This window comes from Aulonocara sp. 'chitande type north' Nkhata Bay, linkage group LG2, assembly GCF_057382095.1.
Source record: "Aulonocara sp. 'chitande type north' Nkhata Bay isolate Kocher_YH1m ecotype deep benthic linkage group LG2, A_spYH_male_GT1.1, whole genome shotgun sequence".
NCBI lineage: Eukaryota > Metazoa > Chordata > Actinopteri > Cichliformes > Cichlidae > Aulonocara > Aulonocara sp. 'chitande type north' Nkhata Bay.
The window spans coordinates 20,729,184-20,747,502 of NC_141345.1; the positions used below are offsets into that span (position 1 = coordinate 20,729,184).

General features: G+C 46.4%; 1 protein-coding gene across 6 annotated transcripts in view; it reads left to right on the plus strand.

Moving 5' to 3' along the window:
• Nucleotides 1–18,319, plus strand: part of LOC147337702 (transcription factor COE1) — a 55,650-nt gene that overhangs the window by 3,726 nt on the left and 33,605 nt on the right. For all 6 annotated transcript variants that reach the window (XM_086308410.1, XM_086308420.1, XM_086308381.1 and 3 more), the window contains exons 4-6: nt 319–374; nt 1,699–1,772; nt 3,227–3,295. In XM_086308410.1, the coding sequence (XP_086164536.1) occupies nt 319–374; nt 1,699–1,772; nt 3,227–3,295 (199 nt within the window). The remainder of the gene's footprint in view (nt 1–318; nt 375–1,698; nt 1,773–3,226; nt 3,296–18,319) is intronic.

Below are 18,319 nucleotides of genomic sequence, written 5' to 3' on the forward strand. Positions count from 1 at the left end.
TTAAAGTCTTCCTTCCTTCGTTGAACAATTAAGTTGTATTGATTATGTTTTAGTAGACTCCTGCTGTGCTTATTTTCAGTCTTAAGTTGATACTAAATATTTATGCAGATAAAATCAACACAGTAAAGACAGCAAATTGAATTTTCAAGTTCCAACCAAACTGACAGCGTGCAACAAATACTGAAAGTCATTATTAACAGTTTAGACTCATCGTTTCCATGAAGTGGCTCGCAGGGGAAACCAGAAAGAATACATTTTGTGCTCAGAGAGATTCCCCAGCCCGTAAACGCTTTGACTTTTTAACGTGTGTGTGTGCAGGGATCAGGACGGAGCAGGACTTGTATGTTCGTCTCATTGACTCTATGACTAAACAGGTAAGACGTGCTTCCTTAGACTAAAAAACAACAAAAAATGAACTCTACAATGGTTTGCTGGCTCTGTTGATCTGACTGTTGCCCCCCCCCCCCCCCCCCACCCACCCAGCCACCCAAACCCAGCCACCAACCCCCTCCTCTTGCCCCCCCCCCCATGCATGCCTGTGTCTGGGACCCTCAACTTCAGCACAGCACAGCCTGCTTGATAAACGACCTGTCTTACCTGTGGAATACATTTACAGAGGCCCAGAAAAGTAGAGGACATGTGTCCTCATATTCTACCTCTGCACAGCAGCTAGTGAGGGTGTGTGTGTGTGTGTGTGTGTGTGTGTGTGTGTGTGTGTGTGTGTGTGTGTGTGTGTGTGTGTGTGTTTTTAACAGGCAATATATAAGTGTGTGTTCACATGAATGTGTGTGTGTGTGTGATTGTGAGTGTGTGAATCTCTCGGTCGTGGCGATGTGTTAGTGTTTGAGAGAGACAGTGATGCATGCCAGCTCACTCTTTGAGGACCTTGACCCTCATTTCCTCAATGTGAAACAGAACAAACTATCCCAGAGTGTGTTATTGCCAATTCAATCGCACAAAGAAATACAGAGCAGCTCATGTGGGCTGGCGCACTACTGAGGGATTTCACCGCTCGGATGAATTAGACAACGAAGAAAGTGAGCCTCTTCAGCGCTGTTTTGATATCAGGTCTTTTGTTTTGCCAGTTCTTCCTCTGGTGCCATTAGGCTTGAAGAGAGTTTGTCTGAGATTGAAAAGAGTAGGAGGAGATGTTGTTTGTGCGAGAGCGTGTGTGTTTGCATGTTTATCGGCGCCCGCACGCGTGTGTGAGTGTGTGTGAGATTGTGTTTGTGTGTGTGTGTGCAGGCCGATCACAGCCCTGGAGAGCATGTTGAGTGGGGTTGGAGGGGTAACCACACTAGATTTTTGGACGCTGTGCTGTATGGACCAGATGGTGCACTATACTCCAGTCTGGCAGTCCAACTGCTCACTGTACACCACGTATAAACATACGTGCATGCACAAACACATATGCACGAGCAGTAGTACACACACACCAACAATTTTGCTCTTACTGTCTCTGTCAGAACAGAGAGTTCCTGTTCAGGAGGACTGGATTCCCACGATACACAGATTTGCCAGATAGACAAACACTACTCCCAGATGAAAGACACACACACATGCACACACATCTTTCTGTTTTTTACTTGCCCCCTGCATCGTAGTTTGACTTTTTTTTTTCTCTTAATACACCACTGAAAAAATGTAAACTACAATCATTTTAACTTTCTGTTATCTTTCCCCCTCCCCTTTCTTTAGGCCATTGTTTATGAGGGCCAGGACAAAAATCCAGAGATGTGTCGGGTGCTGCTGACCCATGAGATCATGTGCAGGTAAAACGCAAAGCATTTTATACCACATTTCTCACTCCGAAGATGTCTTTGTTGGTGTAAAGAGGGGGCAAGGACATGAGGAGCGCTGCTAAATTGCAATAGAAATCTTATCATTTTCCTCAAAGTGGGTTGGGGAGACGGGCCCTGGCCTATTTCTGTTGTGCGTGTATGTGTCGGTGTGTATGTGCGCGTGTGCATCCCTCTCATGTTCAGCTAATTAGGACAAGGAAAAGCTCATTACTCAAACCCATCCTCCTCAGTTTGTGTAATACATGCAGTTTGCTGTGTCCTGACAGTGAGCTATGTGCAGAGGGAGACAGACTCAAATTACACATAAAATAAAGACACACACACACTCAGTCAAAAGTAGTAAGCTGGGAGGACTCTCACAGTCTCGTTGCATGCATTCACAATCAATAAAGGCATCACACAGCGTGCGATTGTCTCTTACAAAACCAGCCATCTAGAAGAACATGTAAGAGTTGCATGGAGAAAAATGGCTAGTGGCAAAGTGTAGACACTTCCTGGTTATCACACAAGGCAATTTAGACCACTTGTTTTCATATGCTGCAGGAAACGGTCGAGATCAGAAATCTGATCTGGCTCTCCAGTCCTCTTGTCCTGGGGGACTTGAGAAAGCAGGGGGAGGGTCAGTCTCTCTCCAGCCTTCTCTCACTTGCTTCGATGTCTTTCTTCATCTCCTCCCACACACACACACAGATACAGTAGATGCACACATGTAGTCAGACACAGGTACACACAGACATGCAAAGGCTCAGGTGAGCAGACAAGAGAGAGAAAGGTAGACACAATGATACTTTTTGGGGGGGAATACAGAAGGGGGGGTGTCGACGACACACAACACGCTGTTACATAGCGGTGCAGTCAAATGATTCAGAAAGGACTCGTCACATCAGTATGCAACCCCCTTCTACCCGGCATGCACTACTCTCCAGGTCCAGTGGGACCACTCTGTGACCCACTTCTGAGAGAGAGAAAGAACAAGCGAGAGAGAGAGGGAGAGAGGCGGGATAGAGGGAGGGGACGAGCACTGAGGAAAAATAGAGAACATAAGATGTCTGGTTTTGTGATGTCTGACAGAAATGGAGCTAACCTGAGCCCTGGAGGCTAATTCAAGTTTTTATCCAGTCCCATTCAAGCTCGCCGCTTTTCCCGTTCTCCTCCAAACTTTGCCTAAAAATCGCCCGGCTGATCTCGCCTACTGTAGTGCAAAAGCCCCAGTCTTACCTTGACAAGCTAAACAGAAATCCAACCCATGCTTCCTCTTGAGCTCCACAAAAGTCTCACGCCCCCTTTACTCCCACATCCCTCTCCTATATGCTCATCTGCTTTCTTCTCCCCTTAATGCTGCACCTTATCTTGCTCTCGCTGCTGTTTGCATCCAGGTGACTAACCCCCCATCCTTTTTTTTGTCTCATCCCCATCCCCTGCAGTCGATGCTGCGATAAGAAGAGTTGTGGCAACAGGAACGAGACCCCATCAGACCCTGTCATCATCGACAGGTAAGCAAACTTTGCCCTTTGACCCCGGCACGATGATGCGCTGTCACCGCAAACACAAGTGCAGCAGGTATAACTGTGGAGGGGTGTGTGAAACAAGCGCTGTGGGCCAAGTACAGGAGCAGTAAATAATGGCAGAACATACAAAGCATGACGAGAAGCCATTTCAATTTTTAGCGAAAGAAAGCAGTTGGAAGGGGTCTTTGACATGTGATTTGGCTGAGAAATTGCAACCTGCAGGCCTAATAAAGCAGCCACAGGTTGTTTTCTGGGGGTTTTTGAGCAGCCATAATTGTCTGTGTAAGCAGAAAGTGTGAAACGGCAGTAAATTATATTCCAGCTGTATGTTTGTGTTAGTGTGTTTGCGTGCGTGAAGTGGAGGAGCAATCACGGAGCAGTCGAGCTCTGCTTCAAGTGTGGTCAAACAGCGTTTGTGTGGTCGTGCTGATGACTTAGCTGATGAGCAGTTAGGGTTACAGCTACTACGCTCTGGTGTGTGTATTTCTGTGTATAAATCTCACTCGTGGATGGCTATTGTTAGCTGGGTTGTTTTTTTTTACACACTCACAGTCTTTTGCCTTTCTTCTGCTGTCATAAACTACCTCTGACTGATGCAGCAGCTTGCAGGATTTATAGTCAGAGAGATTTACTGTCCGGCCTCTGCCATGTGTGTGCGTGTGGCACGCGGGAGGACGAGGGAAGGTATTTTGCTCGTACTCGAGCTGTTCTCGTTCGTGCAGATTTAAGGCGGTTCTGATCAGGACTTAAAGAGAGCTGAAGAGACTTTCCATGAAGGAATTTGGAATGTATTTTCTGATATTCAACTATGTCCTAGCCACTGCGTCATTGGGTAAAATGAGGCAGATTGTAGTCTATCTGATGTCTGATTTGAATTTGTCACATTTGAGTGTATTTGTGTGAGTGTTAATGAGGCAGTGACCTGTGCTATCTGATGAACACAGCTGTCCCGTTCTCACTGCTGCTCTGTGGAAAGCTACTTTTTTACCTGTGCGAGTGTGTGTGTACATATATATATATATAAATATATATATTTATGTGTGTTCAAGTTTGTGTGTGTGCATGCGCCACCCTTGTTCCGCTCCACTGAAGCAGAAGGCCTCACCTCAGCGCTCCCTGAGACAGCTGCACCCCACCACGTGGCCTCAGACAACACGCCTGCCCATCACTCTGTGCCATATTTCTGATTTTTGTTTTTCATGTGTGCATACTTGTTGAATTTCTCATCTGCACGCTCCGTTGCTCCGTCTTCACGGACGCCATGTGAAAACTTTTTCTTTGGGTTTGCCGCGGTTTGAGCACGACCAGCCTTAAGTGAAGCGGCCTGATCCTCCCGCCAACAGCTTTTCCAACACTGAGCATGTGTTGTGGTCGCTCGCTGGCGGTATTCCCCCGACGCCTGATGGCTCAGGTGTGAGGGCAGCATTAACGAACAACAAATTAGAACAGGGGGAGAGAAAACAACAGCAATATCTCTGTTTTCCTCTCCAGCGAGCACTCTTTCTGGACAGCAAAATAGGTCAGGTGAGAGGAGAGCAGTTAGGAGGGGGGGGTAGCTAGTTTTTAAAAGAGGGGGGGGGGGGGCAAAGGGGATTAAGCAGAGGAGGGTTTATACGTTTGCTCATTTAGTACCAATATATTCTTGGCAATTGTAATAATCAGGGATTCATAAACAAACAAACAACTGTGAGGCTGAAACTGACTCAATTACCATGAGCTCCCCTCCTTCAAATTCATAAAGAAATACCATCAGCAGCCCCTCTCCACCCTTGAAGTTATTTAGTTCGTTAAATAAGGGCTCGTTAGCCCTCTGCTGTTTCTCAGAGATGATTAGATTTTACAGCCCTAATTAGCTGGGCTAGCTCTAACTCTTCTGGAAGAGTAATGGGTCTGATTGCCTAATTAGCTCTCTCTCGTTAAGATTGGAGAAACAGGCCACTGCAGCAAAACCACGGGAATGAGGAAAAATAAAGTCAGCTAATGAGAAACTTATTTGATTGTTAGGAGAACAAATCTGGTACAGTGTGGATTGGCAATGCTTTTGGGTACTGTACTCGCTCACCGGGAGAGTCTCAGCCCTTTCTTTATCTCGTCCCCACCCACCCCCTCTGTTGAAAAGAGAATTTGTTTGGGCTTTAAAGCATCTACGAGGAGCAATATGCTTCAGATGTTTTGTTAAGAAGCGTATTTGTTTAGGCAGGAGTCGCTTTAACGCGACGCCAATCTGTACCGCTTTCTTGGCTGTTTTGATTTAGGACTATCGTGGCTCGCGTTGTCATCTCTCTCTCTGCTGTCTGATGTGGATCAGCGCTGAGGAAGGAGAAGAAGAAGAAGAAGAAAGCAACTCGTGCCATATTTTATGTATTTAACCTCAGTAGCAGCGAGTTCTTGGAAATTCAGTCAGACCTTGACATGACACATTGAGTCTGTGCTTGACACTGGGCAGGAGAAGCATCTGAAAGGTGTGATGCTCCTGTGCTTCTGCTCCCCAGGGAAACATGTGTGGTCCACTTTAGCCTCTTACAGAATCAGGATAATATGAGGGGGAGCCCTTAACCCCTAAACCTCCACTTCCACTTCTCCCCATCACTCTCGGTTAGCATGGGGTTAATCGTATTCAGCCACAGTGTATGATCGCTCTATCACGTGCCCTGATGGGTCCCAAATCACAAACACATTTCCCTCTCACCCATGTAAAGCTTTTTTTCTCTCCCTCCCTCTCTCTGAGTCTTATGTTTGTCTTCTCACTGAACTATTTTAGTATATGCACTTGGTATAATTGTGGACAAATGTGTCAGCCCTATTTGCAGTGGAGGGGGTATGGCAATCCCTCCAGCACCATGTGTCCTCTCCTGCCTCTTACCACCTGTGTCCTGTAGCCCTTTCCTGCTCATCCAGCTCCCATAGGCCTGCTGCAGGGTGTCCCCGAGGCTGGGAGAGCCTCTCTGGAGGGGTGGGATAGAAACACTCTGTGACCAGCGATAAGAATCCACTGGTTATCATGCGTAGCCCGCAATCCCTCTTCCGTTTGCAATGCCAGGACGGGCACAAAGCGGTGTCAAGTTTACATGTACAGACAATGTTATTTCAGGTTTATTGCTGTTTTTTCTTTTCTTTTTTTGAGGGTGTGTTGGTGTGTTTGCCTTTGCACACACTCCTGCAGCCCGCTGTTGATGTGGCCCATTTCCTCGCATGCGTGTCTGTGCTTGTGTATCCGCATCAGTGTTGGTTATTTCCCCAGGAGCAAGTGTGTGTTTTGATAGAGGCCATTTCCTGACAAGTGTGTGTGTGTCTTGAGTGAAGAATGTCGGGCAGGAAGTGCTCCTCCCGGGGAGGGTGATGTCATGGCCGACAGCTTCCTGTTCTCTGAGCCAGTGGAACAGGCTGACTCCTCAGCTTCACGGTGGGTAGTTAGCACTTGTGAACCAGGTTTTGGTTCACCTATCAGCTGTGTCGGGTCTACACCTTTGCTTAAAATAAAACACAAATAAACATCGGGTCAGCGTTTTTTTAAACACATCATTTTTCCAGGCTCATGTATGGCTAGTTTATCTCAGGTCCCTCTCTTGCAAGCAGGGAACCCCCTTATTGTTTTGGTTGTTATGTTTGGATGCACTTCCTGGGGTGAGAGGTCATGTGTTGCCTTGGCTGGGCTAACGTGCACTAGTGAATAATGTATGTCATTGACTTTATGTCAGCCCTGCCAGCCCCCCAAGCAGAGCCCACCCATGTTTAATTCATCCATCTCATTTGTGTGTGTGTGTGTGTGCGTGTGCCTGCAAATATGTGTGTGTGTGTGTGTGTGTGTGTGTGTGTGTGTGTGTGTGTGTGTGTGTGTGTGTCATTTAGAGGCCCAGTCTGCACCTGTCCAGCCATTAGCCCCCTTCTCATTTGCATTTGATGCTAATGCGGTTTACTGGCAGTGCCTTCCGTCCCCGTAGCTTAGTTTCATTTTCATATCCATGACTGTGTTAGTGAGAAGGTGAAGGCTCACACTTGCACCGCAGTGATCCTCTCACTGTACACGCTGACACCTGAAGGTCTTTATCATTTGCTTTTCTTTTCCACATCTTGGGTCAGTTTTATTTTATGCAAGATTGTGATTCTTTTTTTCTTTCCCTTTTTTTCTCACAGCTGGTTTTCTGTTGTCCATCTGACCACCTATCAGTAGTTTGGCATTTCTCTAGGAGGGAAAGAGAAACTAGAAACACCCTGGGAGTGACACTTGCACGTTCAAGTTGTCTTGCACTGTCTCCCCAGCGACTTTTTTTGTTTCCGTCATAACTTTTATGATCTCGCCTTGGCTTGATTTGTTGCCTTTCTTTATTTTTTTTTTATGTTTTTTTTTTGGGGGGGGGGGTAATGTGCATTTTCTTTTTTGTGCAGTCTTAAGCAGGATGCTATGGGAGGCTTTGAAAAGTACTGGCCCTTAGCTGGATCTGGTTGTTTGAACGGGGCTCGGGGGCAAAGAGGCGAAGTTGCCGGCTCATCGATATGCAAGCAGAACTCCCCTACCTCAGGTGCTAACGGCCTTGCAGAGCTGCCTGAGCTGCCTCCAGCCCAAGTGCACATGCAGGCATGCGCATGCCCAGTTGCAAGGAATCCACAGGCGTTCAGAAATATAGCATGCACAGATGTACACTGACCTGCAGCTTTTTGCATCTGTTTGCTTGTGTTCTCCCCCCCCCCCCCCCCCTTGCATTGGAGGAAAGCATGTCCCCAGGGTACGGGCAGCTACGCTGATTGACAGCAGGGAGTTTGGAGGTCGAGGAGCCTCTAAAACAGCGCTGCCACTTTCTCTCTCATACAAACCTACAACCTCCCCCCAAAAGCTGTCTCACTTTTATTTGCGATAAATTACCACGCAATTCTCAGAGTTTATGCCTGGGAATTGTTCTGGGGGGGTGAGTTACTTCGTATCAAATTAACCCTGGATAAGTTCGTTTTGTGGAAAGGAAACAATTAGGTACATGTTGAACACATTATTTTATTAATGCTTTTTGTGGGCATGTGTGTGTTTGTGTGTTTTTGTTTGCTTAATTCTTTCCCCCAATAAACTAAAACTGAGCTGCAATCCCACTTTATAGGTATTTAAGCTGATTCTCTCCCCCCTGCTGAATGAAGGTAACAGCCAGTTTATTAGTCCATATAAAACATAATTTACAAATGTCATAACAGTGAAAAGTTCATAGTTTCACAACACCAGGGTTTTGGGATTTTTTTGTTTGATTTTTGGCCGGAGCCACATAGCACCGTTGTAAGCTCTATTTTCTCTCCAAACTGCTTTGTCATTACTGCTTGACATTCCCCGCTTGACCTGGCTGCTCTCCTTGGCTGTTCCCTCTGCCTTTGTGTCAGTGTTTGTTCTGTCCCAGAATGGAGGGGTTTGGCTGGCCAGAACTGACCCAAATGAGTAGCGTCCTACTTCTCTGAGAGCTATTTAAGACATTTTTTGGTGTTGGAAATTGCAGGTTAGAGAGATAGGGATAGAACGGGAGTGAAATAGAAGGAAGATATATTTGCACATGCAAAGGACCTCATGTGCGAGTGTGTGTGTGGTGTACTGCAAGTGAGGAAAGAGTAACGTTTTCCAGGATTTAGTCCATGATTCGCCCTAGAAGATGCGCTCAATTTGCTTTTCAAATGAGGCGTGAAGAGCATGTGTGTGCGCGTGCCCCTCCAAGTGTGATGCTATACATTTGGACGTGCAAAGCTGTGTGTGTTAGTGTGTGAGAGGCTTTGTTTTCCCCGTGCTCTGATGTGCGCAACCCACTAAGTGCTCTCTCACAGCCAATGTGATACACAGCTGCCCGTGTTGCTGCTCTTAATTGAATAGACACACCAGCTCCTCTCAGTGAAGGATACTCGGGCATCCTTTCGTAGCAGGCTGAGCCAGTGTGTCATCAAGCAGTGTAGCTTCAAGCTGCCCCGATCGCAGCCCTCACTGATGATTCATTGTTTACTGATTGTTTATGCTAAGTGAGGACACAGACAGTATGTCTCATGCCAGCTCCATACACCTCCCCAACCCTCCTGATGTTTCACTTCCTATCAGCCAGTAGTCCCTCCTCTGGTGTTTTACCTCAGCGCCGTTGCCCAGGATGTAAGTCCAGGTGTCCAGGATGAGCGCTTGTGACACGCTGTGCCCGAGCAAGATGTATATTCTGTTGATTGTTTTCCATCAATCTGTCCAGGAAGAATGGATCGCTGGCCAGGCGCTGCGAGCGGTGCTCTCAGTTTCACATGTCACAATGGAAGGAAAACCTGCACGCCATGTGGGAGATTGGGGGGTGGGGGGGGTGGGGGGAGATGTGCTCTGTGATATCGGCCTTGGGATCCTGCGACAAAGTTACAATATTAAAAGTCATCTTCTGATTATTCTGCGCAAGATTTGCTTTTAGGTCCAGCGTTTTCAAAACCATAAAAAGAAGAAGAAGAAAAAGCAACCAAAGGCTATTTAGTTACTATGTCATCCTCTCCCAGTTAAACCTCTTCATATCTGCTCTTATATATGAGTTCTGTGACACTGAGCTTGACTAATTTGAGCTGCGATGTTAAGAGACAAAAGGAAATCTTCAAAGTAGCATCTCTGCCATAATTAAATGTAAAGCAGTGGACGTCAGTGTGCAGACAATTATGGTCAACAGCTCAGTTCGATCAAAGGGATGATATATTCTTACATTCCTAATATATTCTTTTCTTTTTAACTTTGCATTAATCAACAACAAATGAGACCTAAGCACATGTCACTGTTCCACCTCAAAAAGCAGAGCTGGATTTAAAGGCCTTTGTTTGTGTTTATGTAACTCATGTGGGGAGACAAAGTAAGGCGTAGGCAATCGACTGAGGCACTTTGTTGTTTTACACCGCCTTCACCCCCCCTCTCTTCTGTGCGCGCCTCTATCGTTGTTTGCTTGTTTACTGAGTGGCTTGACCTCACTCGGAGAAATGTTCACTTGTTTCCTTTGCTTCTGCGTCTCCTTCTGCAATCTGTGTTGCTCCCTCTGCTCTTCTCCATCCATGTGTCTCCCCTATCTTCCATCTCTCTCCCTGTCTGTCTGCCCCTCTGCCTATGTGTCTTTTTCTCTTTGGTCCTCCCACTCAGAACTCCAGATTTAACTCTGGAAGCTTTTCGGTTAATCACACTTGGAATTTTCCTCGCTTTTTGAACGCTTCTTCCTCGGCAAACGCGTTCCTCCTCGATCTGCTCCTCGGCTGCAGGAGAGACTGCGCGCTAATTATCCCCCCAGTTATTGGCTTCCCCAAACACAGGAGCTGTGATTTACATGAGGTGACATTCAGTTCAAACACACAGACCTTTGCAACCTTTTTCTCTGGAAAACAATTAACAGTGCCGCTTTCTCTTCTGCCTCTCTCTCTCTCTCTTTGCCGTACCTTCTCTTTTTTCCCCTCGCGCGACACCGCTCCCTCCCTGCCTCCCTCTTCCTCTGGCTATTGTCTTCGCACAAACAGACAAGATTTACTGCCAAAAGAATGAAGGGGTGTGTGAGGTGTGACTGGCAAAATTTTTTTATATTTTTTTGTCTTAGCAGGCAATTACTTGCTTGTTAATTTACAGCTATTCTGTCGAGGTAGCTTTTCAGAGAGGAGTTTGGAGGAGCCTTCGAGAGAAACAGATAAGGCGCCAAGTTTAGTTTTGTAGAGCTGACGAGGACTTAAATTAGGTCACGTTTTTACAAAAAGAAAGAAAAAGATAAAATAAAAGCACTTTATCAGATTCGTCTGTATTTCCTCCATTGACCTGAGTAAATATGACACACGCTCCCTCACACGCACACACCTATGAAGAGACGTATAGCCTACACAGGCACGTTCAAACACAAAGACAAACTTACAAGCGTGCCGTTAATGAAGCGCATCTCTCTTCTGTCATGACGCCCATGTTAGCATGACAAGATGTTTACACACACGATCACGCCAGCACCTCTGATGTGGGCCCGGATCAAAGAGAGATAAGAGGAGAGAGAAAAGAGAGAGACGGTGAGCGTCAGGTATGGGATGCTTTTCTCTGTTTGACAGGAGGACGGTTGTAATAGTACCCCACTGAGAGGCTGAGAGTGAGACAGATAGACAGACAACAGAGAGGGAGGCGTATACCTGGAGAAATATATTCTGAAAAAGGGAAGACTTTTCTTCTTCTTCTTCTTCCACTGCAGAGGACTTCTCTGAACTCAACCTCATTCTCAAATCTGGAGGAAAACAATTAGATCCACCCGCTTCCCCTTGTCCCGCAGTGTAGATTACAAATGAGCAAACCTGGCATTTATCACATTACTACAAACATTTATTAAAGCCGGTTCCCCTCTAAAGCTGCAGAGATAACAGTGGGTAATTGCAGAGACTGGCTCTATTAGTTAAGTATGCCTAATGTCACTGCCTCAGAGCATTAATGGACGCCGTAGTATTATGTTCCTGCACTCATTACCACCCCACTCCCCTTCAAACAGATACACACACACACATCCACACACCATTCTCTCCCCCCTCTCCATTGACCCTGCAGCAGGAGTCTGTGCCACTCTAATGAGAAATGGAAAACACCGCTCCGCGAGCTCCAAGACACGTACACACACACACACTCATTCACACATATACACGGACACACGCACGCTCAATGGGAGACATTACAAGGGGACAGAGGGGTACACTATAATCACACACGCCCAGGGAAACAATTGTGCCGTTATCAGAGTGATCACATTATAAAAGTTTAATAAACACCAAACGGCCTAATGGTGAATTAGCCCGCATCTGCCCCGTGTTGTGCCAGGCTATAATTAGTGATTTAACAGAGACAAACAAATGTTTTTTAACCAGAGTTCGTCGCAGCTTTAACAGATTTTTAGTCAGGCATAAATTATCGAGTTTGTGCCGAAATTAAAGGGAAATGAAGGTCTTTATTCTGTGCTCCTCTTGACTCCAAGACACTAAAAGTCTCACACACACACACACACACATACATGCGCACACACAGAGCCATACAAACACTGAACCACCAAGAGGAGAGTTTGGCTCAAACCCCAGTCTGGTTTTCTAAGTGGCACTTGAGATGTGTATGGAGAGAGGCGGATGGGTGCTTGAGATTGTTGAGGAGGAGAAGAGAGAGAGAATGAAGGGGGGTGGTGGAGGGGGTGGAATGGAGAAAAGAAACAGGAAGAGATCGTGGTGAATGACGTGGTGAATGACGTGTAGTAAGTCAAGAGGAGGTGGAGGGCACTTTCTTTCTTCCCTCCCTGCATGGGCAAATGCAATTGTGTGACTGTTTTAATACGTATGCATGTGTGCATATGTGGGCAGGGACGGGAAATCGATGACAATTTATAATTTAACAATTACAGGGACTATCAGTTTTTATACAGCCTCCATACTCATTCATCAATATTACATCAGGACTCAGACTCTCTGTGTTAGGGAGTAGGAGGGTGAGAAAACAGCTGAGGAGAGAGAATATGGCTTTGGTCCAGTGTGTGTGTGTGTGTGTGTGTGTGTGTGTGTGTGTGTGTATGGTGGGCTTGGGGGTGTTGGTAAAGGGGGGAAGGAGGGCATTTGCTGAGGTTGTAGAAAACATGGCTTCCAGCATACACAAATGTGCAAACGCACACCCCAAGCTGCATGAGTGTATGTGCGTCTGCATCTGTCCGGCTGCTTTTGTGTGTGTGTATAGGTGTGTGCGTCGTTGTGTGTGCGTGCATGTGTGTGCGTGTATGTGTGTGCTTGCCAGCTGAGTGACAGCTTACTATTGATCTGTGGGAGGCCACGGTGTCATTAGACCCAGTATGGACCAGCAGGCACACGTGGAGGTCAGGGCACAGAGTTTGTGCATAAGTGCATGTCTCTGTGTGTGTGTCTGTGTTTGTGTGCGTGTGTGTGTGTGTGTGTGTGTGTGTGTGTGTGTGTGTGTGTGTGTGTGTGTGTGTGTGTGTGTGTGTGTGTGTTTGAGTGTGCATGGAGGACTGGGGGACCAAGTGTTCAGTAGTGACAGGCTCAAGCCTCTGAAAGAAAATCAATCGTGTCATAAGAGGAAGGTTTCCTCCAGCCTCCTTCTCCCTCTTTCTTCCCTCCTCCTCTTTTTTCTCTCTCCTCTTCTCATCCTTTCTCCTCTTTTCTCCCTTTTTCTCCTTTTCATTCTCCTCATCTGAGAGGTCATCCACCCACTGCTCCATTTATACCTTTATCACACCCTTTTTTCTCTCTCACTTTTTTTTTTTTTTTTTTTTGGAGACTGTTTTTCTACCACACGCTCATACACAGCACTCCCCGTGTCATGCATGTGTGACATACGGATCAATTCAAGAGGTTAACCTAGCTAAAACTGAGCCATTAGTGAGAGAACTGATCCTGGATCAGCCCTCATTAACTAAAAGGGTACGCAAACTGTTTGTCCAGATAAAAGAAATGACACCCCCACCCAAACCAAGGCCAATTAACCGAGAATGCTGAGACTAGTTGAATTGATGGCACGCCTTGTTTTGTTTAACAGAAGTTTGGTTTTGAAAAAGAAAAGAAACTGATAAGACTTTCTTTTATTGTGAATTTAAGATGTCCTTCAGTTATTTATCATTAAGGATGAGCACACACAGACACACACACACTCTCGTATACACATAGGGCAAGCATCCACCTGTTCTCCTCTCCCCTGTCTCGCCTGAGGGGACTAGTGTGGTAGATAACAGTTTGAGTGGGCCTTCTGCAAAACACTAATCAGACCTAACACTGCCTAATTAGCACAGAGTCCACTGATTGGCTTACAGCAATAATTAACACAGGTGAGAATAATTAGCTCCCCATAGACCTGTTTGTGGCTGCGTGTGTGAGAGAGAGAGAGAGTGAGAGAGAGAGGGAGGGAGTCTGTGTGTGTGTGTGTGTGTGTGTGTGTGTGTGTGTGTGTGTGTGAGTGTGTGTGTGAAGGATGTTATTATGCAGTCTTGGTCCCTAGTGAGACTGAGGAGGCAGAGAGAAGAATCAAACTCATTACTGAAACCAGGCCAACCTGTGTTAGGTGCTCTGCTTTCCCACACCCAGAGAATTAGCCACACAGAGATCCACCTCGTATTTCTCCTTCTCACTCACTCTCTCTCTTTGTATGCATGTGTGTGTGTATGCTTATACTTTTTCCCTTTTCTTCTTCTTTCTGTCTCCGTCCCTTTCCCTACCAACCCCACCCCTCCCCTCCACCCCCTCCCCCATTGCTGATGAGTGAAGGTACGTTTGAGGAATCTCACCGCTAGCTGAACCTGCTAAGATGAGATGAAACGCAGACGCGGAGCATCTTTCGATCACATTCTGTCTCACCGGTGGTCTGCCTCTTTCTTGTATCCTGCACCCAACCCGTCTTTCAATCTCTCTTTTCGAATAGCAAGAACGTCAGTGACTGCCGCCCGTTCCTCGTCATATAAAAAGCTTTATCATGCGCTTCACCCTCTCCACAACACGCGAAATACCGCCAAGCCGCTCAGCTGCATAAAGAGGGGGACTGAAGAGCCTCATGTTTGTCTTACAGAAACAGAGAGCGAATGGGATAATGAGGTAGACTGGGGAGGAGAGACAAAGAAAAAGAGGACGTGACATTGTTTTGCTGCAAGACTGGCCGTCGTTCATCAGTCTGCGAGCAGTGTGGTGTCCTCCATCTCACTCTCCCCAGTTATTTTTACCAAAGTGCTGCTGCTTTGATCAAGCCGACATCACAGAGAAGGAGATGGGCATAAAGACATTGAGAGGGGGGTTAATATTGGAACACAATTGACGGCTTGTCACTTTTTAGCTCCCAGGCACCAACATCGCCAAGTAGTTAGTTAGAGAGCGTAAGATAGAGAGGGGGTAACACACACATACACTCACATATACACCTCCAAGAGCTTTTTGTGTGCTAAATAAATAACAACCACTGATGTAAATTGGTGTTTCCTGTAGTGTGCGGCTGTGTATTTTTCATGTCGAGGCATTTTAGAGTGGTTTCGGAGCGCAGCATGTACAACTAATGAATTTAACCCCCCGAAACTGAGTGTAAACTCACACAAATGCACAGTTTCGCTCTCATGCGCACATGCTCACTGGGAAGGGAGTCAACCATTTACCTGACCACAGGTGAGCCACGTACCAGGCGGCTGATTGCCACCCACGTCTTCCTCTCCACACAACTGTTCTCCACCCACCGGGATCCAAGGGGAGGCGCCAGGGGTAACATCAGGCTGTAATGGCAAACTATCAGAGACATTGAGGGTGCGGGAAGCTCACTGCTGGTCGACTGATCTCCGGCGTTTCATTGACAAGGCCTCACATGTTCACTAGATTTGTTTTATTGGGGGGTTTTTTGTTCTGTTTGCTCGTGGTAAACACTCACCTCTTGTAACAGGCAGCTACTGCCTCTGTCACACCGAGGCTGTCAACACCACATTCAACCTGCACCGTAATCCACATCACACTGAGCTGCACAGCATACAGATACACACACACACATGCATGCGAGATGTACTGTATGTATGAGCGAAATAGATGTACTCAGAGGCAGCTTAAATGCATATAAGGGCTGTTAAAGCTGTGTTTATGGGAGGCATTTGCATAGTGTTCACAGCGCGTTCTGTTTCCCATACACACACAGGCGCAAGCACACACTCCTAAGAGGCACTTCTCTACCACAAACACTCTCAATACGCCTTCCTGACTTTAAAAAAAATGAAAGAAGCTTGATTGAGGCAAAACAAGAAAGGCTGTTTTTTTTCCATATTTCCTGTTTCAATAATTAATATGCATGAGTTTTATGGCCGCTTAAGATGCGATCAATTATTCATTAACAGCATGTTAATTGCATCCACAGTCGTGAATATTTAACCAAACACTAAATCAATGAGGTCGAATGAGCAGCAATATGGACACTTTATAAGCTTTGCCAAAAAATTAGGTTAGGCTTTAATGAAAAACAGGAGAGAACAGATTGAAAAGGGACAAAAAAATGTGAAGAACGGGCAAGGAAGGGAAGTTTGTGTTAGAAAGCAAACAACTGGAATAAATGCATGATCGTTGTAATATTATAGTCAGTAACTCTTAGCCTTTTCTCCCGTTTTGTCTCTTTTTTTTCTAATCTCCTTTTTTAAATGGAGAGGATGTAATCTCTTCATCTTTGCCCACTGTAGCCAGCCTTTTTTTCACTCTCAAAGACTCCAGACTCCTTTGTCCTGGATCTTTGTGTGCTCGTGTGTGTGTGTATGTGTGTGTGTGTCTGCGTGTCACAGCGGTGTCTGGACAGTGACATTTCTCTGCTTGGATAACCATCGCGCCCTCTGTCCCTCTGTCCGTCCAGCCATGACGCAGGGTAATGTCACCTGTCAGTCTCAAACTCCTACTTACAACCGCTGTCCCCCACCCCTCCTCAACTCTCCCCCCACTCCATCCGCATGGAACTTCACCACCCGTACACCACCTTCTCACTGCGACCCTAACTGCCCCTTCCCTGGACCTCACCTGGGGTACAAAGCCCTCACCATCTTCCTTTTCCTGCTCCTTTTGTCCTCTTCTCCACTACCTCATATGACTCCATATCCTCTTGGTCTTTCATTGCACATATCCAAATGGCAACCCCACCCCTTTATTCCCCTTATTTGCCCCCCTAGGACCCCAAAATATGGCATAGGAAGACAGCACATATAGCACTAGTCAAAGTCAGCAAAGTCAGGGGGGTGGGAAGTTGACTTTTTGACTGGGCCCAGTTGCATTCTGCGCCTGTTTTCAATTATTCTCCTGGCACTGGCAGGGTGGAGGTTTATGCATTATATGGGAATGTAATTGACTATAACTGCCCTCTTAACATTAACCAGGTGTACTAGCTGAGTGTGTGAGATTAGGCCCCGGGACTTGGCTGTTATGGAGTGTTGGCCTGTCTGTGAGGTTGTGTTGTTGTTGATGTATTTATATCCTACTCCTGTGCGGTGCCGCCCATTACCACCGCATTTAGATGTGCCTTTCCCCGACTCTGTGCGCATTTCTGTGCATGCCTGTGCTTATGCGTGCATGCACTAAGCTCCCGCTCGCTCCTTTTTGTGCAACTTCCATCATGCATCTGCCTGTGTGCGTGTAAGAGTGAGAGAGAAAGTAAAGAAAGAGGCAGGATACAGATACAGCCTGCTTCAAGGGGGGCCTGACTTTACAAGGACAAAGTCAAAATGGGCCCATTCACAAGGCTGACATGCTGTGATTTGTATGTATAGTGGTGTGCAGCCTGCAGGGCACTAGCCCAGGGGCTATCACAGACACCCAGACCAGTACACCAGCAGGGGGAGGTGATGGAGGCGAATCGAGATTGTGTGTGTGTGTGTGTGTGTGTGTGTGTGTGTGTGTGTAGAGAAAGAAGGGTGTGTGATGGAAAAAAAAAGAAGCATCAACAGGCTGTCAATCAAGCCCTAGCCACAGCTTGTCACTCCTCGATAGAGCTCATCCGGGGGAGAATGGGAGTCCCTGGGACCCCGAGAGGAGAAAGGAGCAGGTGCTGGAGGGAGGGCGGAGGCAGCAGGGAGGAGGTGACTGTCTGCCTGTCTCAGTGACTCAAGCTTGATTTGATATTTGATACCGAGCATGTGGCATTTGAATGCAAATCTATTTTGATTGTCTCACCGTCTGATAGGGTTAAAAGGAATCTATAGGGGATATGCATGCGTGCATGTGTATCAGAGGGCCGGCTGGAGACATTCACATGCACAATATAAAAAAGAGAATTATTCAGATGGATTATATTACTGACCATTTTGCCTGCATCAAGCAATCCCCCGTCTGCTCTCAAAGTGATATACAGATATTTAATAGAATAAATTCAAAAGGTAAAAAGGTCAGAGGTCACACAAATGGGCCATGTAGTCATCATCGCCTCCTTGATGTTATAGCAGAACTGAAAAAACTCAACTGTGTGCACACACATGATGTGCACATGTACATCTGAAAATCTGAGCCCGTGCAGGATAATTATTTTTCCTGTATGCACGTGGAGGATTGTGTTTAAAA